Source organism: Mustela putorius, unplaced genomic scaffold (assembly GCF_011764305.1).
Source record: "Mustela putorius furo isolate JIRA1106 unplaced genomic scaffold, ASM1176430v1.1 tig00537275_pilon_pilon_pilon, whole genome shotgun sequence".
Classification (NCBI taxonomy): domain Eukaryota; kingdom Metazoa; phylum Chordata; class Mammalia; order Carnivora; family Mustelidae; genus Mustela; species Mustela putorius.
The window spans coordinates 1,186,482-1,213,467 of record NW_025422413.1 but is presented as its reverse complement, the minus strand read 5'-3'; the positions used below and the strand labels follow the sequence as shown (position 1 = coordinate 1,213,467).

General features: G+C 37.9%; 1 protein-coding gene across 1 annotated transcript in view; it reads left to right on the top strand.

Annotated features, from left to right (window-relative positions):
- LOC101671731 (arylamine N-acetyltransferase 1) overlaps positions 1–26,643 on the top strand; it is a 58,194-nt gene extending 31,551 nt beyond the window's left edge. Inside the window, 2 exon segments of the mRNA XM_004775739.3 lie at positions 25,748–26,432; positions 26,435–26,643. Coding sequence (XP_004775796.2) covers positions 25,754–26,432; positions 26,435–26,613 — 858 coding nt within the window. The 5' untranslated portion in view covers positions 25,748–25,753 and the 3' untranslated portion in view covers positions 26,614–26,643.
- Positions 26,644–26,986: the final 343 nt, after the last annotated feature.

The window sequence follows — 26,986 nt, the reverse complement described above, 5'->3', positions numbered from 1 at the left end:
TGTTGATTTTCTGCTTGGACGATCTGTCTATTACTGAGAGTGGCATGTTACAATTCCCTATGATTAATGTATTCATATCAATATGACTATTTTGTTTAACAGTTGGGTTATGTAGTTGGCTGCTCTAGAAAAACCCAATATGGGAGTATAAATATTTCCAATTGTTAGATCTTCTTGGTGAATAGTTCCTTAATGAATGATATATTGTCCTTCTGTATCTCTGACCACAGTCTTTAGCTTAAAGTCTAATTTATCTGATATGAGAATTGCTACCCCAGCTTTTTTTTTTTGAGGCCTTTTGGCATGAAAGATGCTTCTCCATCCTTCACTTTCAGTCTGGATATATCTTTAGGTTCCAAATATGTCTCTTGTAGACAGCATATGGATGGGTCCCATTGTTTTAGCCAGTCTGCAACCCTGTCCTATTTTATGCATTTAGGTCATTCACACTCAGAGTGATTATTGAAAGATACATTTTTATGGACATCATGTTGCCTGTGAAGTCCTTGTTTCTATAGTTTGTAAATTTCTGTCCTATGTCACTCTTGGGTTCTTTCTTCTTTTATAGAGCCCCCCCCCCTTAGGATTTCTTGTAGTGCCAGCGTGGTGGTCACCTACTCTTTTAAACCTTGCTGGTCTTGGAAGCTCTTTATCTCTCCATCCATTTTGAATGTCAACCTTGTTGGATAAAGTATTCTTGGCTGCATGTTCTTCTCATTTAGTGCCCTGAATATATCTTGCCAGCCCTTTCTGGCTTGCCAGGTTTTTGTGGACAGGTCTATATTATTCTTATGGGCCATCCTATGTACATAAGGAATCTCTTACCCCTAGCTGCCCTTAATACCTCCTGTGTGAAATCATGATTTTTGATTTCACAGTTAAGTGTCTAGAGGTCTTTCTAGACTCGTTGATCCTTTCTGTCTCTAGGACACAAACACTTGTTCCATTCTCCAGAATAGGGATATTTTCATCCAGGATAATAATCAGCATTATCTTCTCGTCTTCTCTCTCTCTCCCCTCCCCCAGTGATCCCAATAATTCTGACATATGAATGTTTCATGGGGTCATTTATTTCCTTAATTCTGTTTTAATGAGTTCTAAGCTGTTTGTTCCAGGCCTCCTCCTGATCCTTCTTTTCTATTGGTTTGTGTTTCAAATCACTAATTCAATGTTCTGCCCCATTTACCCTAGCTGTTAGGGTACTTAGATTAGATTGGATCTTATTGATAGTATTTTTAACTTCTGCCAGATCAGCTCTCACTTCTGCCCTTAGAGACTCTATGTTGCCACTAATGATCTTTTCCAACCTAGCCATTGCATGGATAATTGTTACCCTGAATTCCCTTTCCAACATATTGTTTATGTCCATATCCAATAATTCTGTGGCAAAGGTCACAATATCTGACTTTTTATTCTGTTAAGTGTTCCTCCTCCTAGTCATTTTTAGTGTGAGGTGTTTGAGGGGATGCATAGCTGAATATATCAACCATGATCCAGTCAAGGTACACTTTGGAAAGTTTCAGAGCAATCATAAATCACCATGAAAAAGAAAGAATTTTTAAAAAAGAGAAAAAAGGAAAAAAAAAAGAAATACCCAGCCAAAATGAGCCCCAAAGGTAAGATTTATAAAGTACATAGACAAAAATGAACAAACAAAAGGACTGACAAACTAAAAGAAAAGAAAAGAAAACCCTAGTCAAAATGAACCCCAAGAACAAGATTTATATAGTACAAAAACAAAAACCAAAAAAAAATGCACATACACAGAAACACTGACCGAGAAGCAAGATGGGAAGGTGATTACAAACCCCTTGATGTGGGCAAGGAAGTTTATTTCAGTTCTTCCTGGGTATCTTGTTATCTTTGCCAAAGAACTCAACTTTCCAGAGATACAAGGAAATTAAAACTGGTTTATATATAAGGGTAGTATTGAATATGGAAAAAGGATTACTTTGAAGCTTATATCTATATATAATTTTTAAAAAGAAGAAGAAAAAGAAACAAGTATATGTATGAAAAAAGTTCAAGTTAGAAAGTTATTATGGAATATGATGTATTAAACATCTAATTGTAAAGGTAAGTAGGTTAAAAAAATAAAAGAACAAGAATCTTGAGAACGAATTTTTTAAAAAAAGAAAAGAAAAGTTGTATCTATGATGTATATAGGTTTGGGGGAAATACCAGGAGATTAATATATTGTTTTTCTTGATGTCAGGGTTTTACAGTTTTGATATGGGGACCCTGTGGTTATTGTCCTCTTGTTCTTTTGGCTTGTCTTCTGGGGAGGGACCTGCCACATTGTTTTTCCATCAGTTTTGCTTGAGCTGGTCCTTCTGCCCCCTATCAAGGGGCCGTGCTTTGTGGAAACTGGTTTTTCAGGCTTTTGTTCTCTGAAGGTTTTTGTTCTTTGGTGCATTTTGCAGCTTTCCAGAGGGTTAGTGCAAAATAAACTGTCCTCAACCAGACCTGCGCCTCAAAGAGAAGCCTCAGTCTGCTGCCCTCTGGGTGGTCCAGAACAGACTCACCCTCTGCAAATTCCACTGAACACATCAAACTCCCACAGGTGGTGGGCACCCCCAGCCACCATCTCAGTGGTTGCCTGATGTCCCCACTTGTTTTTGCACCCCCATGCCACTGGAACCATGAGGAATACTGGTATGGGTGAGCCTGATCCCCATGGCTGCTGTTGCCGGACTACTGTCTTCAGCCCACTCCCACACTGGGGATGTTCAGACCTGGTGGCTGTGCAGGTTGTAGAAGGCTTCAGGCCCAGGGACCTCTGGTTGGAGCCCATGCTGGGGTCTCTCAGGAATGGGTGGGCACTGACTGTGACCTCCCTGCACCCTTGGGGTTAGGTCCATGCCTATTGTCATCTGATTCCACCAATTGTCACTTAAGATCCTTTGTTCTTCTTGAGTGCTTTTAACCAGATTCCAAGTTAATGCTGGTCCCTAAGCACAGGGCACTTACAATTGGGGTATTACTTTCCAATGGGTTTCTTCTGCTGACTCCCTCTCCTTTCTGTTTATTCTCTGATATAAGTCCAAGTGCATCCCCTCCATTGTACCTCTCCACTGATGTTCTGCCCCCACAGAGATCCAGAAGTGTATAATCTTACATCTCAGGCTGACTTCATGGCTTTTCAGAGTGTTCTGGTAGATATTTAGTTCAATTCAGGGGACTGGTAGAAAGAGGGACTCCTACTTCTCTGCCACCTTGCCCTTCCTCCCCTAGTGTTTTGATATAACATTCAATGCTTCATTAGTTGTGTATAACACCCAGTGCTCATTACACTGCTTGGTGATGGGCAATAAAGAGGACACATGATGCCTCTGGGATTTGTATGCCTGTTTCCTTCTCTAATTTAAGGAGATTCTCAGCTATAATTTGTTCAAATAAACCTTCTATCCATCTCTTCCTCTCTTCATCTTCTGGGTCACCTAATATTCGAACACTGTTTTGCTTTAAGGAATCACTGAGTCCTATTAGTTTCCCTTAGTTATCTGGTATTTGTATTTCTCTCCTCTTATCAGCTTCCATGTCATCCATCATTTTTTTTTAATATCACTGACTCTTCTGCCTTGTTTATACTTGTTTTTAGAGCCTCCATTTGGGACTGCATCTTGATAACAACATTTTTAATTTTTGCCTGAGTAGATTTTAGTTCTTTTATTTCCATGGTAAAGGGTGCCCTAGGGACTTCTGTGCTCTTTTCAAGCCCAGATTTTATCCTTATAAACTGTGTAGCATTCCTTTGGAGTAAATTTCTCCATATCTTCATTTTTGTTTAGAAAATAGTAGAAGAAGGAGAGAAAAAGAATAACCACAATAATAACAGAAATAAAAACAAAGAAAAAATTTTTTTAAAAAAACAAGAAAATAACAAACAAGAAACAGAACAAAACAGAAAACTATATTCTGTGTGTGTGTTTGGTCTGCTTGTTTAAAGAAACTGAATCCCAAAATAAGAAAGAAAGGAAAACCCAAGTATATACAATAATTAAAAAATATAATGAGTTTATCTTTGTATATGGATGAAAGACGTCAGTGTGAGACCAGTATCTGTCAAAAGCTTAGAGGAGAACATAGGCAGTAACATCTTTGAAATCAGCCACAGCAACTTCTTTCAAGACACACCTCAAAAGGCAAGGGAAACAAAAGTAAAATAAACTTTTGGGACTTCATCAAGATCAAAAGCTTCTGCACAGCAAAGGAAACAGTCAACAAAACAAAGAGGCAACCTACGGAGTTGGTTGATTCATGAGGAGATACTCACGAATGACACTACAATGGGCTGATATCCAAGGTCTATAAAGAACTTCTCAAACTCAACAACCAAAAAACAAATAATCATGTCAAAAAATGGGTAGAAGACATGAACAGACATGTCTCCAAAGCAGACATACAAATGGCTAACAGACCCATGGAAATGTTATCCATCATTAGCCATCAGGGAAATTCAAATCAAAACCACATTGAGATACCATCTTACATCAGTTAGAATGGCAAAAATTGACAAGGCAAGAGACAACAAATGTTGCAGAAGATATGGAGAAAGGGGCACCCTCTTACACTGTTGATGAGAATGCAAGTTGGTACAGCCATTCTAGAAAACAGTATGGGGTTTCCCCCAAAAAATTAAAAATAGAGGTACCTTATGACCTAGCAATTGCACTTCCTGGGTATTTACCCCAAAGATACAGATGTAGTGAAAAGAATGGCTGCATGTGCCCCAATGTTCATAGCAGCAATGTTCACAATAACCAAACTGTGGAGAGAGTTTAATGGCATTAAATAGATGAATGGATAAAGATGTGGCACATATATACAATGGAATATAACACAGCCTTCAGAAAGGGTGAATACCCAGCTTTTGCATCGACATGGATGGGACTGGAGGAGATCATGTTAAGTGAAATAAGCCAAGCAGAGAAAGTCAGTTACCATATGGCTTCACTTCCTTGTGGAACATAAGGAATAGCATGGAGGACATTAGGAGAAGGAAGGGGAAAATGAATGGGGTGATTCAGAGGGGGAGACAAACCATGAGAAACTATGGACCTTGGGAATCAAACTGAGAGTTTTAGAATGGTGGGGTTGGGGGTATAGGTTAGCCTGGTAATGGGTATTAAGAAGGCCTTGTATTGCATGGAGCACTGGGTGTTATATGCAAACAATGAATCATGGAATATTACATCAAAAACTAAGGATGTGCTACTGTATGGTGACTAACAACATAATGAAAAAATAAATAAATAAAAATAAAAACCCCAAAAATTAAAATAAAAATAAAACAAAATGAAAGGAAACAAAAAATTTTTAAAAATATGTGTAAAACATATACATAAAATTTTTTAAAAAGAATTGAAAATAAGAATAACAAAAAATAATACTAAAAGGCTTAAGAATTTTTTAAAAAAAAAAAACACCCTCAGATGCTATATACTGTTTTTCCCAAGAGCTGAAGCTTTCAGCTGTCTATGACAGTAAAGTTGGTGTGAGCCAGATGTTCCTGCTGGTCTTCTGGGTGAAAGACCTATTGCAATGATTCTCAGGTGCCTTGCCCTTGTGGAAGTGCACCTCCCTTACCAGAGACCTGGGCTCAGTGTAAGCAGCTTCAATTCCACTATGTGGTTCTCTTTTGCTCCCTGAAAACTTCAGCATAGATGGGTGGGATGAAAATGTTAGCACCCCAATCTCTAGCCCTGGAGTTGAAAATTCACATCCTCTACTTTACAGTGAGCTCTCATTGAGTAGCAGTCAATCAGTCTTGTCTCCCTGGTTTTTGTCTGATCTCTGTGTTCTCCCAGCCTATGACCAAGCATTTTTATCTTAGACATGTAACTGAGTTTTAAAACTCCAAATTTTGCAGACACTTGTGGTGCAAATCCATGCTGTTCCTCCCAGGGAGAGGGCAGGGGGAGGTCTTGCCAGGCTTCTACCTTTTCCTGTATCCCTGTCAGGAGAGGGGTCACATGACCATGCAGTGGTTTACAATTAATGGCAACAGAGAGCAGAAAGTCAGAGCCTATACTGCCTGTTCTCAGCTGGCTTCCTTGCTTCTATGCCTGGGATCTCTGCTGCACTTTAGGCACTCCATTCCTCCTGTGACCCTAGGGATCCTGATACAATACTGTGCCACCTGGGATTCCGCCCCACTTTGACACCTGACCACCTTGGACCAAGCACATTCTGTACTGTTGCAGATTTCTAAAAGTTCTAATTTTATATTCCATTGCTTATAATACTTTGTGGTAGCCTGCTTAAGCAGTGTCCCTCCCTTCCATCACGTCCTCTGATATATCACCCCATATTCAAGTCTCCTCACCTCCACCATTTCAAAAAGGGATCACTTTTCTATTTGTAGAATTGCAGAATTCTATTTGTATAATTTATTTTCTCAGACCTCTGACTGATTTCACAGGTGTTCAGAATGATTTGAATGGTTTTCAAATCATATATATATATATATATATATATATATATGGGAAACTTAGGGTCCCATACTCCTTTGCCATTTTAACTCTGATTTGGGTATGAGATTTTATTTCATGGCAATAATATATTTTCAAGCTAGACTGAGGTGATAGTTTCACAAAATTGTGAATGTATAAATGGCACTGAATTGCCATTTTAAAATAGTTAATTTTGTTAAGTGAATGTTATAACATTAAAAAAAATCTATTTAGTAATGCCAGAAATCCTGGCAGTAGGAGTTGGAGATTCCACCTCAGCCCAAAAGTTTACGTGTGCCACCTGTAGCCTTGAGTGTGATGGCAGCATTGTTTCCTTCCCCAGGACCCTCATTTTAACTCCTCAAGCATAAAGTGATGGACTTAACTCCTTCCCACAAAATAAAACTTTTAACTCTCAATTTCCTAGCTACATCTGTCTCAGAGACTTATATTGTTTGGCCTTTGCCATCTTTGGGTGAGCAGATGTTTCATTTTAGATGGACATTCTGGTACTGCTCTATGGATGCCACGTACTTGCCTGATCTCCATAGGCATTAACTTAGGACTGTAGCTGAGATACAGGCTTATTGACCAATGGTCTGTGAACATAGCTGGCCTAGCAACTTTTTCTTTTTTTTAATCCAGAAAGTCAAGTAGCTGTCATATACTTTTGGGAGAGAGGGCTGGATTACAATGTCAATCCAGTGAGGTACTATGACCTTCACTAGGACAAAGAAAAGAGAATTAAAGGGATTGGGAGGCATACAAAGAAAGAAAAGTAATTCACTAGCACTCTTAAATTCTGTTCAGTAATGGCAGAAATATAAGCATTAGGTAAAGATTCCATTTTAGTCAAATAATGTATTTGTGCTGCTTGTAGTCTTGGGAGAATAGCACCCCATGTGGTCTATCTCCAAATCAATCTATTTAAAAGTTTTTAGGCTCTTGTTTATAACTTCATTTGGGGAGAGAATAAGAATTTCTTTAGTCAAAAAAAATAAAAATGAATTGAAGTAACACGTTGTTTAAAGGTAAGTCCATTCAACTATTGAATATTGACCATTAAAGAAAACAACCATCCATTTGATCTGCAGAAAAAATAAATCTGTTTTATCTGATATTCAAAGCCTTCTGGAATTCACCTCATCCAATGTATCCTACCTTTCCTTCACACAGCTTGCCAAAATAAACATCAAAGTAACTTAAATCAGGTTCCCAGAATCAGAGAGAGACAAGGATCCATGTGCAAGTGACATATTAAGTAAGTACTCCTGGTAGAAACCAAATTTCAGCCTGGATGCAAACTATAAGTTTGTCCAGACACAAGACAGAGTGCTGGGCTTTCAAAACCTCCCACCAATAAGTCACTGACCCAGAGAAACCCTGGTAGGATACAAATTCCCTGGCACTTGCTGCTTTCTGGTGTCCTTAAGTGTAAGAGCACAAAAGCCAGACCAGGCATAGTAAAAGGTAAGAGATCTGAAGTGATATGAATGGCTTACAGAGAGCTTTCCCCCACACCACCCTTACTTCTAACTCCTCATCAACCTCATGTACCCTCTCTAGGTACACTAAACATGCTTGTTCTGTTCTTTAACCCTTACATGTGCTGGAGTAATAGGTTTCATTTGAGTCACATTTTTTAAAATGTTTTTAAATTACTTCAGCCACAATTCTCATAATCTTTCTTCTCTTTGCTCTATTAAAAAAGGAGTTAATTCTGTCCAGCTTTCCTTGAATTGTGGTCTCTTACTTTTTTTTTTTTTTTCTAAATTTTGATTTACATCTTCACTAACTGATGGAAAGTAACATTTATTCAGGGTAGCTCATCATTGTTGCATTTCTCAATTTTTTCATGTTTGAGATTGTCTTTATTCATTTTCCCTTCATGATTCAGTGAAACACTAAGAGAATCATGTTTGAGGGTCATACTTTTTTTCAAAACTTTGTAAGCATAATTCCATTACTGAACTAAGGTGAACTTGTGGACATTTCTGTGGAATATTCTGATGCCAGTGTAATGTTTCACAAATTATAAATTATTTGTTTTCTCTAACTGATGCTTGACTAGTTAATTTTTTTAAAATTTATTTTTTTCAGTGTACCAGAATTCATTGTTTATCCACCACACCCAGTGCTCCATGCAATACGTGCACTCCTCAGTACCACCACCAGGCTCACCTAACTTCCACCACCCTCCCCTCCAAAACCCTCAGTTTGTTTCTCAAAGTCCACAGTCTCTCATGGTTTGTCTCCCCCTCCAATTTCCCCCAGCTCACTTCTCCTCTCCATTTCCCAATGTCCTCTGTGTTCTTCCTTATGCTCCACAAGTAAAGTGAAACCATATGATACTTGACTCTCTCTGCTTGACTTATTTCATTCAGCATAATCTCTTACAGTCCCATCCATGTTGATACAAAAGTTGGGTATTCATCCTTTCTAATGGAGGCCTAATACTCCATAGCATATATGGACCACATCTTCTTTATCCATTTGTCAGTTGAAGGACATTTTGGTTCTTTCCGCAGTTTGAACACTGTGGCCATTGCTCCTATGAATATTGAGGTACAGATGGCCCTTCTTTTCACTACATCTGTATCTTTGGGGTAAATACCCAGTAGTGCAATTCCAGGGTCATAGGGTAGCTCTATTTTTTTGATTTCTTAAGAATCTCCACACTGCTTTCCAAAGTGGCTGCACCAACTTGCATTCCCACCAACAGTGTTAGAGGGTTCCCCTTTCTCCACATCCTCTCCAACACATGTTGTTTACTGTCTTGTTACGTTTGGCCATTCTAACTGGTGTCAGGTGGCATCTCAATGTGGTTTTGATTTGAATCTCCCTGATGGCTAATGATGATGAACATTTTTTCATGGTTCTGTTAGCCATTTGTATGACTTCTTTGGAGAAGTGTCTGTTCATATCTTCTGGCCATTTTTTTAACGGGATTATCTGTTTTGTGTCTGTTGAGTTTGAGGAGTTCTTTATAGATCTTGGATATCAGCCTTTGTCTGTATTGTCATTTGCAAATATCTTCCCATTCCATGGGTTGCCTCTTTGTTTTGTTGACTGTTTCCCTTACTGCGCAGAAACTTTTGATCTTGATGAAGTCCCAAAAGTTCATTTTCACTTTTGTTTCCTTTAGCTTTGGAGACATATCTTGAAAGAAGTTGCTGTGGCAACTCGAAGAGGTTATTGCCTATGTTCTTTCTCATCTCAGATTCTGATAGATTCCTGCCTTGCATTGAGGTCTTTCATCCATTTCAAGTTTATCTTTGTGTATGGTATAAGAAAATGGTTGAGTTTCATTCTTCTACACATAGCTGTCCAATTTTTCCAGCACCATTTATTGAAGAGACAGTCTTTTTTCTAATAGATATTTTTTCCTGCTTTGTCGAAGATTATTTGGCCATATAGTTGAGGGCCCATATCTGGTCTCTCTACTCTGTTCCACTGGTCTATGTGTCTGTTTTTATGCCAGTATCATGCTGTCTTGGTGATCACAGCTTTGTAATAAAGCTTCAAATCAGACAAAGTGATGCCCTAGCTTTGTTTTTCATTTTCAACATTTCCTTAGCAATTTGGGGTCTCTTCTGCTTCCAAATTTTTGGATTCTTTGTTCTAGCGCTTTGAAAAATGCTGGTGGAATTATGATCAGAATGACACTGAAAGTATGGATTGCTCTAGGCAGTATAGACATTTTAACAATGTTTATTTTTCTGATCCATGGGCATGGAATAGTCTTCCATCTTTTTTTGTCTTCTTTGATTTCTTTCATGAGTGTTCTGTGGTTCCTCGAGTACAGATCCTTTACCTCTTTGGTTAGGTTTATTCCCTGGTATCTTATGGTTCTTGGTGCTGTAGTAAAATGAATCAATTCTCTAATTTCACTTTCTATATTTTCATTGTTATTGTATAAGAAAGCCACTGATTTCTGTATATTAATTTTGTATCCTGCTACATTACTGAATTGCTGTATGAGTTCTAGTAGTTTGGGGGTGGAGTCTTTTGGGTTTTCCATATTAAGTATCATGTCATCTGTGAAGAGAGTGCAACTTGTTTCTTGCCAATTTGAATACATTTTATTTCCTTTTGTTGTCAGATTTCTGTTGCTAAGACTTCTAATATTATGTTGAACAAGAGTGGTGAGAGTGGGCATCCTTGTCATGTTCTTGATCTCAAAGGGAAGGCTGTCAGCTTTTCCCCTTTGAAAATGATATTTGCTCTGGGTTTTTCGTAGATAGATTTTGTGAAGTTGAGGAATCTTCCCTCTATCCCTACACTTTGAAGCATTTTAATCAGGAATGGATGCTGTATCTTGTCAAATGCTTTTTCTGCATCAGTTGAGAGGACCATGTGGTTATTCTTCCTTCTCTTATTTACTTTTTCTATCACACTGACTGATTTGTGAATGCTGAACCACCCCTGCATCCCATGGATAAATCCCACCTGGTCATGGTGGATAATCTTTTTAATGTACTATTGGATCCTTTTAGCTAAGATCTTGTTGAGAATCTTAGCATTCATGGTCATCAGGGATTGCCACTTCCTGACCATGCATGGGAGATAAATGAGGCATAAACAAGTCAGCTACAAGAGAAATGGAGCAGGGGACAACAGTAGAAAAGACTGTTGCCCTGAAAAACTCTTCAGTCCCGCTTTTATTAGATATAGACAGTAATCAACAGAAGAGCCAAAGAAGGCCAAACATTAATCATATGCCCTGTAGATAAAAAAGTAGGAAGGCAAAATATGTCTGGTCAAGCAGTATAAAGTTTATAGTTGAGCAAACACATTCAAAGGACTTATCTAATTAGCCATAGATGCTCTCAAAGGGGAAAGGGGGAGATAATGGAAAAATGAAGCAGGCAGCGTTTCACCCTGAGTGGGCTGGACATTATCAGCTGCTCAGCTTCCATGAAGCAGGCAGTGTTCTGCTTTGAACTAGCCAGGCATAGCCAGCTTCTCGACTTCAAGGCTGTATATCGTCCTCTCCCCCAGAGGCCTGTTGCCAGTATGTTTTTCTCAAGGCTATATTTAAACGTCCTTGATAACTAGTAAAATTTCCCATGACTTATATTTTAAGTAATACATTATTCTGAGGGACAGATACAAGGGATATTGGTCTGAATTCTCCTTTTTGGTGGGGTCCTTGCCTGGTTTGGGGATCAGGGTAATGTTGGCTTTATAAAAAGAGTCTGAGAGTTTTCCTTCTGTTTCTATTTTTTGAGACTGCTTCAGGAGGATGGGTATTATTTCTCCTTTGAAAGTTTGGTAGAATTCCCCAGGGAATCTGTCAGGTCCTGGGCTCTTGTTTTTTGGGAGGTTTTTGATCACTGCTTCAATTTTGTTACTAGATATTGGTCTCTTCAGGTTGTCAGTTTCTTCCTGATTCAGTTTTGGAAGTTTATAAGTTTCTAAGAATGCATCCATTTCATCTAGGTTGCTTAACTTATTGGTATATACCTATTGATAATAATTTCTGATGATTTTTTTCTATTCCCTTGGTGTTAGTTGTGGCCTCTCCCTTTTCATTCATAATTTTTATTTATTTGCGTCCTCTCTCTTTTCTTTTCAATTTGTTTGGCCAAGGGTTTATCGATCTTCTTGATTCTTTCAAAACCCCAGCTTCTGGTTTCATTGATGTATTCTACTGTAGCTCTAGTTTCTATCTCATTGATTTCTGCTCTAATCTTGATTATTTCTCTCTTGTTTGTGGGTTGGCTTAATTTGTTGTTGCTTCTCCAGCTCTTTAAAGTGTAAAGACAGTTTGTGTATTCTGTATTTTTTAATTTTTTTGAGGGAGGCTTGGATGGCTATGTATTTCCCCTTTAGGACTGCCTTTGCCGTATCCCATAGATTTTGGACTGAAGTGTCTTCATTCTCATTGTTCCCATGAATTATTTAAGTTATTCTTTGATTTCCTGGTTGATCCAAACATTCTTAAGCAAGGTGGTCTTTAGCTTTCAAGTGTTTGAATTCCCTCCAAACTTTTTCTTGTGGTTGAGTTCTGGTTGTAAAGCATTGTGGTCTGAGAATATGCAGGGAATGATCTCAGTCTTTTGTTATCAGTTGAGCCCTGATTTGTGACCCAATATGTGGTCTATTCTGGAGAAGGTTCCATATGCCCTTGAGAAGAATGAGTATTCTGTTGTTTTAAGGTGGAATGTTCTATGAGTATCTATGAGGTCCATCTTGTCCAATGTGTCATTCAATGCTCATTTCTTTATTGATTTTCTACTTGGATGATTTATTACTGAGAGTGGCATGTTGTGACTCCCTACTGTTAATGTATTCATATCAATATGTCTCCTTCTCTTGATTAACTGTTGTCTTATGTATTGAATATGGGAGCATAAATATTTACAATTGTTAGATCTTCTTGGTGGATAGACCCTTTAAGTATGATGTAGTGTCCTTCTTTATCTCTGACTGCAGTGTTTAGTTTAAAATCTAGTTTATCTGATATGAGATTCTCTACCCCAGCCTTCTTTTGAGGCCCACTGGTATGAAAGATGCTTCTCCATCCCTTCACTTTCAGTCTGGATGTATCCTTAGGTTTAAAATGGGTCTCTTGTAGACAACATGTGGATGGGTCCTGTCGTTTTATCCAATCTGCTACCATGTGCCATTTTATGGGAGCACTTAGGCTCTTCATGTTGAGAGCAATTACTGAGAGATATTTTTAAAGACACCGTGTTGCTTGTGAAGCCCTTGTTTCTATAGATTGTCTCCATTAATTTTTGTTCAATGACACTCTTGAGTTCTTTCTTCTTTTATAGAATCCCCCTTAATATTTCTTGTACTGCCAGCTTGGTGGTCACATACTGTATTAAACCTTGCCAGTCTTGGAAGCTCTTTATCTCTCCATGCATTTTGAATGTCAGCCTTGCTAGATAATGTATTCTTGGCTTCATGTTCTTCTCATTTAGTGCCTTGAATATGTCTTGCCAGCCCCTTCTGGCTTGTCAGGTTTCTGTGGACAGGTCTGATGTTAATCTGATGAGCCTCCCTCTGTATATAAGGAATCTCATCCCCTAGCTTCTCTCAAGAACTCCTGTCTAAAATTATGATTCATTATTTTCACAACCAGGTGTCTCAAAGTCTTTCTAGACTCTGTGATCTTCAGGGGAGACCATTCTGCCTCTAGGATATGAATGCTGGTTCCATTACCCAGATTGGGCAAATTTTCATGGAGAATTTGTTCAACTATATCCATTAGTCTTCTTTCTTTCTCCCCCCCCCCCCAGGGATTCCAATAATTCTGATGTTGGAATGTTTCATGGGGTCATTTATTTCCCTAATTCTGTGTTCATGGCTTCTAAGCTGTTTATTCCAGGCCTCCTTTTTATCTTTTTTCCCTATCAGTTTGTCCTCTAGATCACTAATTCTATCTTCTGCCTCAGTTTTTGGAGAATTTAGATTAGATTGGAACTCATCAATAGCTTTTTTAACATCTTCCCTGGTGGCTTTCACTTATGCCCTACTTGATTCCATTTTGTCATTGGATAGCATAGAGTATATGTCCATATCCAATAACTCTGATGGAGAGGGCACAGTCTCTGAATTTTTTTTCTGCTGGGCATTCCTCCTCCTAGTAATTTTGGTGAAAGATGGCTGAGGGGATGTGTAGCTAAATATATCAGCCATGATCCAGGCAAGGTGCACCCTAGAATGCTTCTGAGCAATCAGAAGTCCCCACCAAAAAGGAAAAAAAAGAGAGAAAGAGGGAGACGGGGAAAAAAAAGACCCAGCCTGAATGGGCCCCAATGGTACGATTTATAAACTATACAAACAAAAATGGACAAACAAAAATACCGATAAAAACAAATGACAAGAAAAAAAGGAACCCAGCCAAAATGAATTCCAAATATAAGATTTATATACTACCAGAACAAAAACAAATACACAGAAACACTGACAGAAGAAAAAGATGGGTGGTGGTTATAAATCCTCAGTGTGGGTGAGGAAGCTTATTTTGATTCATCCTGGGTTATCTTGATATCTTTGTTAAAGGATTCGACTTTCCCGAGATAAAAGGGGATTAAAACTGGTTTATATATAGCGGTAGTATTAATTGGGGAAAGAGGGTTACCTTGAAGCTTATCTCTATATGAATATTAAAAAATATATAAAAGGAAAAGGAAAACACAGATATATATATCAAAAAAGCTCAAGTTAAAAAGTTATTATGGAGTTTGTTGTACTGAACCTCTTATTGTGATGGTAAATAGGCTACAAAAAAATTTTTAAAAATTAAAAAGAATAAGAATAGTGGGAACGAATTAAAAATAAAAGTTTTATCTATGAAATATACAGGTTTTAGAGCAATATCAGCAGCTTAATATCTTCTTTTCCCCTGATATTGGGGTTTTACAGTTTTATGAAAACACTGTGGTGGTTGTCCTCTCATTTTTTAGGTTGGCTCTCTGGGGGAGGGGCCTGATGCATTGTTTTTCAAGAAATCTTGCTTGGGTTGAGTCCTCCTTCTTCCTATCAATAGGCTCGGCTCTGAGGAAATAGGTTTTTCAGGCTTTTGTTCTCTGGAGGTATTTTTTTTTCTTTTCTTTTTTTTTTTTCTCCCTTGGCAGCTTTTGGTGGTTCTTTGGAGGTTTTGAAGAAAGCAAACTGCACCCAGACCTCCGTCTCAGAGAAGCCTCAGTTTGGCCCTCTCTGGGTGGTCCAGAGCATACAGACTCCCCCTCTGGCACTCCCCACTGGCAAAGCACGTGGTTCTTTGGAGGTTTTGAGGAAAGCAAACTGCACCCAGACCTCCGTCTCAGAGAAGCCTCAGTTTGGCCCTCTCTGGGTGGTCCAGAGCATACAGACTCCCCCTCTGGCACTCCCCACTGGCAAAGCACGTCCCTAGCCATAGTTTGAGGGGTAGCATGAGCTCCCACCTGTCTCTGTACCCTGGTGCTATTAAAACCATGAGCAATATTGGTCCAGAGAGCCCGCTTCCAGTGGCTGCCTTTGCCTCGGCTCTCTGGGCAGGTCCAGACAACCAGAGAGATCCCAACCAGAGATAGCATACTGAGATTTCATGCCTGCCCAGGCTGGAAGTGTTCAGATTCTCGCTGGTCCTATATAGCACTAGCTAGCACCTGCATGGACCTATCTCAGGGGAGGGTGAGTGGAGGGTGTGGAGCGCAGCTCAGGTACCAGTCGTACAACACGCCTACAAAGTGCAAAAGGCTGTGATTCTAGAGAGCTCCCAGCTATCACCACCCAGACGCTCTCATGACTGCCTGCATCTCAGGGACCACTGTCTGGAGGCTTCGCCACACTCTCTCTGGCATGGGTAGTCGCCAGCAGAGGCTGCCCTGGGTTGTGGGCTTGAGCCCATGCCCATGACTGCCTGATTCCACCAGTTTCCCCGTAAGATCATTTGCTCTTTTTGAGTGCTTTTAACCAGACTCCAAATTAATGCTAGTCCCCAATCACAGGGCACTCTCATATTGGGGTATTACTTTCCAGTGGGTCACTTCTGGTGGCTCTCTCCCCATTCTGTTTATCTTCCGATGTCAGTTCCATCATTCCCACTCTGCTTTACCTGTCCACTGGAGTCTTCTGCCCATGAAGAGATCCAGAAGTGTATAATCTTATATTTCAGGCTGATTTCATGAGTGTTCAGAGCATTCTGGTAGATAATCAGCTCACTTTAGGGGACCAGTTGAAACAGTGCCTCCTACTTCTCTGCCATCTTGCCCCCCTCACCACCATTACTAAATTCTAATTTAAAATTATGTCTTTTTTTAAAGATTTTATTTACTTGTTTATTTGTCAGAGAGAGAGAGGGAGAACACAAGCAGGCAGAGCAGCAGGCAGAGGCAGAGAGAGAAGCAGGCTCCCCAATGAGCAAGGAGCCTGATGTGGGACTCAATCCTAGGACCCTGGGATCATGAGCCAAGCCAAAGGCAGCAGCTTAACCAACTGAGCCACCCAGGCGTCCCTAAAATTATATCTTAAAAAAAAAGAAAAAAAAACAGAGAAAAAAATGAAAAGGAAAACAAACACTTGAAAACAAATTATGACAATTCAAAATAAGTACAAAATAATTTTCAAGTAGAAGGAATAGTGATTTAACCATGAATCAAATGGCCAAGCTAGAAACCAGTTGATTCCTTTTCCATTACCCTTCACTTCTGTTCTTTCCATACACATTTACAAATTCTGGATTAGTGTCAGAGAGGATATGGGGAGATCTGGCTAAATACCAGTTGTTCTCTCTGTGACTAAGGAGTAGAGTATTATAACTTCTCTAAATATTGGGAAATATGCTGGTGAGATGAAAGGAAGTGTAATGAATCTAATAGATTTAAAGGAAACAATACTTCAGACACCATGAACAGAGAATGTTGGAAGCATTGGCAATCTGGGAGTGATAGTTAGGTTAAAAAAGAGAAATAAGAACATCTGAAAGAAATTAAGGAGCCAGGCCCTTTGTATCATGCTATTTTAGGCTGCCCCACACTGTGAAGGGGTTAGCCTTGGTATGTAAAATGGTTGCAATTTGAGTCTCAGTAGATTAAGATTATTGACTAAAGGGGATGAGCTAAGGTGGCAAAGCAGGAGGCCCCCAAGTTTGTCTTGCCCATCAAATACACCTAGATAGTTATCAATTCGTTCTGAACATGCAAGAAAAAAAATCAGAAATCTAAGAAAACAAATGCTGCAAGCCTACAGGTAGAAAAGAAGGTAGGAGGTTAAGGAGACTTGAATCCAGTGTGATAGAGCAGAGGATATGGCAGAGAGGAGGGATCATACTTAAGGAAGCTACCACAGATTGTTTTTCAGAGTCCATAGTCTCTCATGGACAGCATGGAGAGGAAATAGTACATGGGTTTATGGAGGCTGGGCTGGGTGACAATGGCAAAGAGGATCAGGCTGTTTCCTGAGAGGGCGGTTGTGTAGAGAAAGCAGAAGGGAACGGAGATCCAGATGTGGAAGGCTTCCAGCCCAGGAACACCAGTTAGGAGGAAAATGATGGAAGTAGATGTGGTATTACAGAAATTTGACATGCTAGATTAAAAACACAGAGTTCCAAGATGAAACACTGGAACAACAATACTGTATTATTTGTTAATATAATTACAAATAATATTATTCAACCAAAAACTAACCAAAGATGAATATTTATATACTCTGTAAAAATGAATTGCTCATTGAAATTGATAAAGGAATATAAGATTAAAAAAAAAAAAAAGGAGGCTACCACAAAGCATTATAAGCAGTGGAATGCAAAATCGGAACGTTGAGGAGTCTGCTACAGGAGATATGCCTGACTTAAAGGTGCTCAAGGCTCAAGTGGTGAAGTGGGACCAAATCCCAGGTGTGACAGCATAGTCTGAGAATCCCCAGGGTCATAAGAAGAACAGGTAGTCCCTCAGTGTGACAGTTTCCAGGCATTGGAGCAGAGAAGCTGACTGAGAACAAGGAGTCTAGATGATAGCTTTTTCTACTCTGTGTTGTCATAAACTGTGAATCACTGCACAGTCATGCAATTGCTTTCCAGGAACAAGTCTAGCAAAAAAGCAAGTTGGTGGGACTCCACTTTCAACCCCCTTCCCTGGGAGGAACACTGTGGGTCTGGGCCATGGGCCTAAAATTTAGTTTTGAAACTAAGAATGATTGTTCAAAGGCTGAGTGAACACAGAGTTCTGATTGCTTTTCTGTGACAGCTCACTGAAAAGGGAGGGTTGGGTGGGGAGCATGTATTTTCAGCTCCAGGGCTAGAGAGCAGGGTGCAGCTATATTCATCCAGCCCATCAGTGCTGAAAGCCTTCAAAAAGCAAAAGAGTGCCACCTAAAGGGCTATGGAGCCACTTACTTTGAGCCCCGCCCTTCTGTGCACTGTGCATTTACCCTAGGACAAGTCCACCTAAGAATCAGCACAACAGACTCTTCCCACAGAAGTGTCACCAAGGATACTGTTCATAGAAAGCTGCAAACCTTCAGTTGTTGGGGAAAACAGTATTCTTTGTATTTTCATTCCTTAGAATTTTAGTATTATTTTTTCAGTAATTTTCTTTCTTCTTCAATTCTTTTTTATTCTTTCTTAATTTCTAATTTTATATACACTTTTTTTGCCATTTGAACAAAGTAGGATACATTTTTTATTAAATTCAGTTAGTTTTTGATATAATGTTCAATGACTCATTTTATTTTTTTGTTTCCTTTCATTGTATTTTATTTTATTTTAAATATATATCTTTTTCTTTCTTCCTTATATTGGAACCTAGTTTCTTTTAACAAACAGACCAAAATACATGCAGGATCTAGTTTTTTTCATTTTGTTTTGTTTTTTTCTTGTTATTATTGTTGTTTTTGTTGTTGTTTTTCTCTTTCTTCTTTTCTTTGCTGGACAAAAATAAGTGACTGAGAAAACCCCAGAAAAAAGAACAGAAGATAGTACTCCCAGGAATTTAAATCACAGATATAAATAAGATTTCTGAACTAGATTTAAAACAAGGATTATAAAGATACTAGCTTGGCTTGAAAAAAGTATAGAACACCCTAGAGAATCCCTACTGTAGAGATAAAAGAACTAAAATCTAGTCAGGCTGAAATTAAAAATGCTATTACCGAGATGCAGTCATTAGTGCAGGCCATAAAAACAACAATGAACGATGCAGAAAAACAAATCAGTGATATAGAAGATGAAATGGTGGGTAAAAAGGAAGCTGAAAAGAAGAGGGAAAGAAAACTATTAAATTCCAAAGGTAGACTTAAGGAACTCAGCGATTTCAAACAGCAAATTAATATCCATATTATAGGAATCCCAGAAGACAAAGAATTGGGGAAAGAGAAACAGAAGATTTATTTGAATGAATTATAGGAGAGAACTTCCCTAATTTGAGGAAGGAAACAGTTAAGTCTAAGAGGCACAGAGAATTCCCCTCAAAAGCAACAAAAATAGGTTAACACCATGACCTATAACTTCCAGATTGCAAATATAAAGAGAAAATCCTTAAAACAACTTTGAAGAAGAGGCCTTTAAGCTACAAATGTAGAAACATAAGGTTGGCAGCAGACCTGTCCATAGAGACCTGGCAAAACCAGAAAGGACTGGCATGATATATTCAATATGCTAAGTGGGAAAAATACATAAACAAGAATACTTTATCCAGCAAAGCTATCATTCAGATTAGAAAAAGAGAGAGAGTTTCCAAGAGAACTAACATGAAAGGCATTCATGACCACTAAACCAGCCCTGCAAGAAACATTAAAGGGGACCCTATTAATGATGAGGGGTCAAGGATAACAAAGATCAGAAAGGAACAGAGACAATCTACCAGAACAGTGAGTTTACATGTAATAAAATGGCACTAAATTCATGTCTTTCAGTTATTACTGTGAATGTAGATGGGCTAATGTTCCAAAAAGAAAGAAAGAAAGAAAGAAAAAGAAAGAAAGAAAGAAAGAAAGAAAGAAAGAGTATAATGGATATATATTAAAAAAAAAAAGAGGAACCATTTATATGCTACTTAAAATAAACTCATTTTAGACCCAAATAAGCCTCCAGATTGAAAGTGAAGGGGTGGAGAACCATATATCATGCTAACAGATATTTTAAAAAAGCGGAGTAGCCATCCTTATATTAGGCAAACTAGATTTTAAATTATAATAAAGGGGTGTATCCAACAAGAAGATCTAACAACTGTTAGAAAAGACACACAGCTAATATCCTCCATGGGGAAAAAGAGAAATTTTTCCTAAGGTCAGGAAAATGACAGGGATGTCCACTCTCATCACGGTTGTTCAACATAGTACTGGAAGTTCTGGCCTTAGCAATAAAACAACAAAAATAAATAAAAGGCTTCCAAATCAGCAAAAAAGAAGGCAAACTTTCACTCTTCACAATGACATGATACTCTATGTTGGAAATCCAAAAGACTCCACCCAAAAATTGCTAGAAGTAATACAGAAATTCAACAAAGTCGCAGGATGTAAGATCAACACACAGAAGTCTGTTGCATTTCTATACTTTAACAATGAAACAGCAGAAAGAAATAAAAAAATCTATTCCATTTACAATTTTGCAAAAATCCATAAGATACCTAGGAATAAACCTAACCAAGGAGGTAAAATATCTGTACTCTGTAAAATACAGAACACTTATGAAAGAAATTGAAAAAGACACAAAGAAATGAAAAGACATTCCATGTTCATGGACTAGAGGAACAAATATTGTTAAATTGTCTATTCTTCCCAAAGCAATCTTTTCATTTAAAGTAATCCCTTTCAAAATATCACCAGCATTTTCAAAGCTGGAACGAACAATCCTAAAATTTGTATGAAACAAGAAATGACCTTGAAAAACAGAAGGAATGTTAAAAAAAAAAAAAAAGAACACCAGGGGTGCCGGGTGGCTCAGTTGGTTAAACATTTGCCTTCAGCTCAGGTTATGATCTCAGGGTCCTGGGATTGAGCCTCACATCAGGCTCCCTATCCCTCTGCTGCTCTCCCTGCTTATACTTTCTTTCTGTCAAATAAATAAAATCTTGAAAGGAAGAATGAAAGTGCAAAAGAAAAAGAAAAGAAAGAAAAAACTGAAAAGAAAAGAGGGAAGAAGGAAAGGATAATGAAAAAAAAACGAAGCTGGTGACATCACAATTCTAGACTTCAATCTGTATTACAAATCTATAACCATCAAGACAATATGATACTGGCACAAAAACAGTCACCATGGACTGGAATAGTAAACCCAGAAATAGAACTTTAACTCTATAGGCAACTAATCTTCAACAAGTCAGGAAAGAATGCCCAATGGGGAAAAACAAAAAACAAAACAGTCTCTTTAACAAATGGTGTTAGGACTGTACACAAAGATAAACTCAAAATGGATAAAAGACCTCAACGTGAGACAGAAATCCATCAGAATCCTAGAGGAGAACATAGGCAGTAACCTCTTCGATATCAGCCACAGCAACTTCTTTCAAGATATGTCTCCAAAGGCAAAGGAAACCAAAGCGATAATAAACTTTTGGACTTCATCAAGATCAAAAGCTTCTTCACAGCAAAGGAAACAGTCAACAAAACAAAGAGGCAACCCACGGAATGGGAGAAGATATTTGCAAATGACAGTAGAGACAAAAGTTTGATATCCAGGATCTATAATGAACACCTCAAACTCAACACACACAAAACTGACAATCATATCAAAAAATGGGCAGAAGATATGAACAGACACTTCTCCAATGAATACATACAAATGGCTATCAGACACATGAAAAAATGTTCATCATCACTAGCCCTCAGGGAGATTCAAATTAAAACCACATTGAGATACCACCTTACACCAGTTAGAATGGCCAAAATTAACAAGACAGGAAACAACATATGTTAGAGGGGATGTGGAGAAAGGGGAACCCTCTTCCACTGTTGGTGGGAATGCAAGTTGGTGCAGCCTCTTTGGAGAACAGTGTGGAGATTCCTCAAGAAATTAAAAATAGAACTTCCCTGTGACCCTGCAATTGCACTCCTGGGTATTTACCCCAAAGATACAGATGTAGTGAAAAGAAGGGCCATCTGTACCCCAATGTTTATAGCAGCAATGGCCACGGTCGCCAAACTATGGAAAGAACCAAGATGCCCTTCAATGGACGAATGGATAAGGAAAATGTGGTCCATATACACTATGGAGTATTGTGCGTCCATCAGAAAGGATGAATACCCAACTTTTGTAGCAACATGGAAGGGACTTGAAGAGATTATGCTGAGTGAAATCAGTCAAGCAGAGAGAGTCAATTATCATATGGTTTCACTTATTTGTGGAGCATAACAAAAAGCATGGAGGACATGGGGAGTTAGAGAGGAGAAGGGAGTTGGGGTAAATTGGAAGGAGAGGTGAATCATGAGAGACTATGGACTCTGAAAAACAGTCTGAGGGTTTGAAGTGGCGGGGGAGTGGGATGTTGGGGTACCAGGTGGTGGGTATTATAGAGGGCACGTATTGCATGGAGCACTGGGTGTGGTGAAAAAACAATGAATACTCTTGTGCTGAAAATAAATTAATTAATAAAAAAATGGTGTTAAGAAAACTGGACAGCCACATGTAGAAGAATGAAACTGGACCATTTTGTTGCCCCATACACAAAAATAAATTCAAAATGGATGAAATTCCTAAATGTGAGACAGTAAACTATCAAAATCCTAGAGAAGAACACAAGCGTCAACCTCTTTAACCTCATTGCCGGTAACTTCTGGCCACATACATCTTCAAAGGCAAGGGAAACAAAAGCAAAAATGAACTATCAGTACTTTGTCAAAATACAAAGCTTATGCACAGCAAAGGAAATAGTCAACAAAACTAAAAGACAACCTACAGAATGGAAGAAGATATTCACTAATGACATATCAGGTAAAAGGTTAATATCCAAAATCTATAAAGAATTTACCAAGCTCAACACCAAAAAAAAATAAAATAAAATAGTAATAATCTGGTCAAGAAATGGATGGAAGACATGTACAGACATTTTTCTACAGGAAGACATGCAAATGGCCAAAAGACACATGAAAAAATGTTCAACGTCACTCAATATCAAAGAAATATAAGTCAAAAAATGATACACCACCTCACATCAGTCAGAATGGCTAAAATTGAAAACTCAGGAACAACAAATGTTGGCAACGATGTGGAGAAAGAGAAAACCTCTTACTCTGTTGGTTGAAATGTAAACTGGTGCAGCCACTCTGGAAAACTGTATGGAGTTTCTTCAAAAAGTTAAAAATAGACCTACCCTATGACCCAGTAATTACACTAGACATTATCCAAAGGATACAAACAGTGATTCAGAGAGGCACATGCACTTCAATGTTTATGCAACAATGTCCACAAGAGCCAAAATATAGAAGATTCCACATGTGTATGGAGGATGAATGGACAAAGATGTGATTGATATATATAATGGAATGTTACTCAGCCATCAAAAAAATGAGATCTTGCCATTTACAATGATGTGGATATAACCATATGGTATTATGCTAAGAGAAATAATGTCAAAGAAAGAGAAATATCATATAATTTTACTCATATGTGGAATTTAAGAAACAAAACAGATGAAAATAGAGGAAGGGAAGGATAAACAAAGTAAAATAAAAACAGAGAGGAAGGAAAACCGTAAGAGTCTTAGCTATAGGAAAGAAACTGAGGGTTGCTGGAAGGGAGGTAAGGTAATTGAGTGGGCACTTAATGTCATGAGCACTAGGTGTTTTATGTAAGTGATGAATCACTAAATTCTACCTCTGAAACTAATAATATAATTTATGTTAACTAAAATAAAAAGGGAAAATTCTGTTAACTAATTTTTTTTAAAGCTCAAGCATGTCTAAACCATATTTCTTTTGTGCCATATCACTGTCCTCCTTACTTATTCAGCAGTGCTTCTGGATATAGAATCAGAGAGGGTTTTTTACAATAGTTTCTCCATATCTGAGTGGTAGTTTTAGAGCCCGTGTACATGTTGATAAAGGACATCAATGCAAATAAGATGAGAAGAGATGAAATAAACAATAGATTTAGAGAAAATAATGTTGCAGACATTAAAAAAAAAAAAAAGTTAAAAACCCCAGCAAAATAGGAAGAGCTGACTAAGAAAGAAAAACACAATGCAAGAGAAATAAGAATAAAAGGGACAATAGAAACACATAGCTTATCACCACTAGCCTAGGGAACAGTGCCTTTTGTATCATGTCACCTCAGATTATGTCATACTAACAATGGTAGAGCACTACTGTTAAAATTAGCATCTACATGGGATTAGGACTCTTTACCAGCAGGGGCAGAACATTTTCTACATGGGATTTAACAAAAATAAGGAATTTTGTTTTCTGCTACCTCACCTTAACAGAAAGTCAAGAGATAATTTAAAATTTGGTTCAGGTCTTTTCTCATCTTTTTTTTCCTCCTATTTTCATTTCTCAACTCCATAAATTTTTATTGATATTATTTTTCAGCAAGTTCTCCTAGTAGCTTTGAGAAAATACCCTACCAGTTCTTAGCCCTGCAGCAGAACGTATCTGTTTAGGTTTCTGAAGTATCCCTTCAATAGAGTCTTACTGACTTGATTTGGATAACATACCATTCATGAGGAGAGTACTGGTCCTAGAACGTATATGTTTTTAATTGGCCTACCTGGGTCACCAGTCTATTTAGCTGAATGTATACAGCTCATTCTTCATGTAATAGCCAGAAACATCAAATTTATTTTGATACACTTTGCCTAAACTGCAACCTTCCTCCACTGACCTTCTCACTATGATTCTGATTCAAGCCAAAAGGCTGGTATTTTTTAGAGGGTATGTTAGTTGTCTTATCTCATCTCAGTTCACATTCTCTCCCACTCACTCTGCTTCAATCACTCTGGCCTCCTATAAGTTCTCTGAGCACTCTAGGCAGGTTCTACTTTGAGACTTTTTTTTTTTTTTGCTTTGTTTCTTCTGCCTGAATGGTATTCCCCACACATGTACACTTGATCTTAGCCAAAAGACCGAGAAGCGATATATTCCCCACACATGTAGACATGGCTCATTCTTTCACATCCTTAAGGTCACAATGATGCTTTCTTTGATCACTTTATTAGAAATTAGTTTTCTCAGTGCATAATGTGTCTACTTTCTTTGCTTTAGTCTTCCACAAGATACTTATTAGAATCTAAGAAATTTAATGTTTTATTAGTTTATCCAATTTACAATCTATGTCATCCAACTATCACTAAATGTAAGATTTCTGAGGGCAAGCAAGGAGATCAATAGCAAATAAATAGTAGGTATTCAGAAAATACTTTGAATGGATTAATAAATCAATGCACAAATAATCTTTGAGTGGGAATGTTTGACCAGATCATTTTATCTTATCTAAAGGTGAAATTGAGTGGATCAGGTACCATGAAATCAATAGACTCCTTTATATAATTCTGTTTATATTAGAAACTATTTGTAAACCTTATTTTGATACCAATTTGAACCTTTGTTCATCATGAAGAAAACCACATGTAAACTGTTTTTATAGTTTCGCTCCTCACTTATGATGGATTTCCAAATTCTCATGCTTAAAATATGAAAGAAGTGATAATAGTTTTCCTACAGGGTTACTAAGTCTACTAAGTGGGTTTATATGTACAAAAGTAATTTATACAATAAAAGCACTAAACAAAAGACTTATCATTATGGATACTTATAACCACTGACTGCATTTATATATTTAAAATATATTAGTTATAATTAGGCTAATCAAAGAAATCCAGTGCAAAAGTAATGTATTATTTCTCTTTTTGTTGTACTTCCCTCAGGGGATCATGGACATTGAAGCATATTTTGAAAGAATTGGTTATAGGAATTCTAGGAAGAAACTGGACTTGGAAACATTAACTGACATTCTTCAGCACCAGATCCGAACCGTTCCTTTTGAGAACCTTAACATCCATTGTGGGGAAGCCATGGAACTGGGCTTGGAGGCCATATTTGATCAAATTGTGAGGAGGAACCGTGGTGGGTGGTGTCTCCAGGTCAATCATCTTCTGTATTGGGCTCTGACCACAATTGGTTTTGAGACTACAATGTTGGGAGGGTATGTTTACAGTACTCCAGCCAACAAATATAGCAATGCTATGATTCACCTTCTGCTGAAGGTGACTACTGATGGCAGGAATTACATAGTGGATGCTGGGTTTGGACGCTCTTACCAGATTTGGCAGCCTCTGGAGTTAATTTCTGGGAAGGATCAGCCTCAGGTGCCTTGCATCTTCCAGTTAAGAGAAGACAAAGGAATCTGGTACTTGGACCAAATCAGAAGAGAACAGTACATTTCAAATCAAGAATTTCTTGATTCTGATCTTCTGGAAAAGAACAAATACCGAAAAATATACTCCTTTACTCTTGAACCTCGAACAATTGAAGATTTTGAGTCTGTGAATACATATCTTCAGAAATCTCCAACATCTGTGTTTACAAGCAAGTCATTCTGTTCCTTGCAGACCTCTGTTTAGTGGGCTGCACCCTTTCCTATAGAAAATTCAATTTTAAAGACAATATGGATTTGGTAGAGTTTAAGATGCTGAGTGAGGAAGAAGTAGAAAAAAAGCTTAAAAATATATTTAATATTTCCTTGGAGAGAAAGCTTGTGCCTAAACATGGTGATCAATTTTTTACCATTTAGTATAAGGAGTAAAAATGGCCTTTGGTATTACTTCATGTCCTGAAACTTTTTATTATAAAAAATTTTAAACATATACTAGAGAAAATAAAATACTAAATGTCTGTATCACCCAATTTATCAATTATTAACTACCATATTTCTTCAATGTTCACACATTATACCAAAGAAAATTTTACCCTTAAAAATATCAGCATTTAAAATTACAAAGTTATAGTCATCAAAACAGTATGGTACTGGCACAAAAACGGACACAAAGCTCAATGGAACAGAATAGAGAACCCAGAAATGGATCCACAACTGTATGGTCAACTAATCTTCAATAGAGCTGGAAAGAATATCCAGTGGAAAAAAAGACATCACCTTCAACAATAGT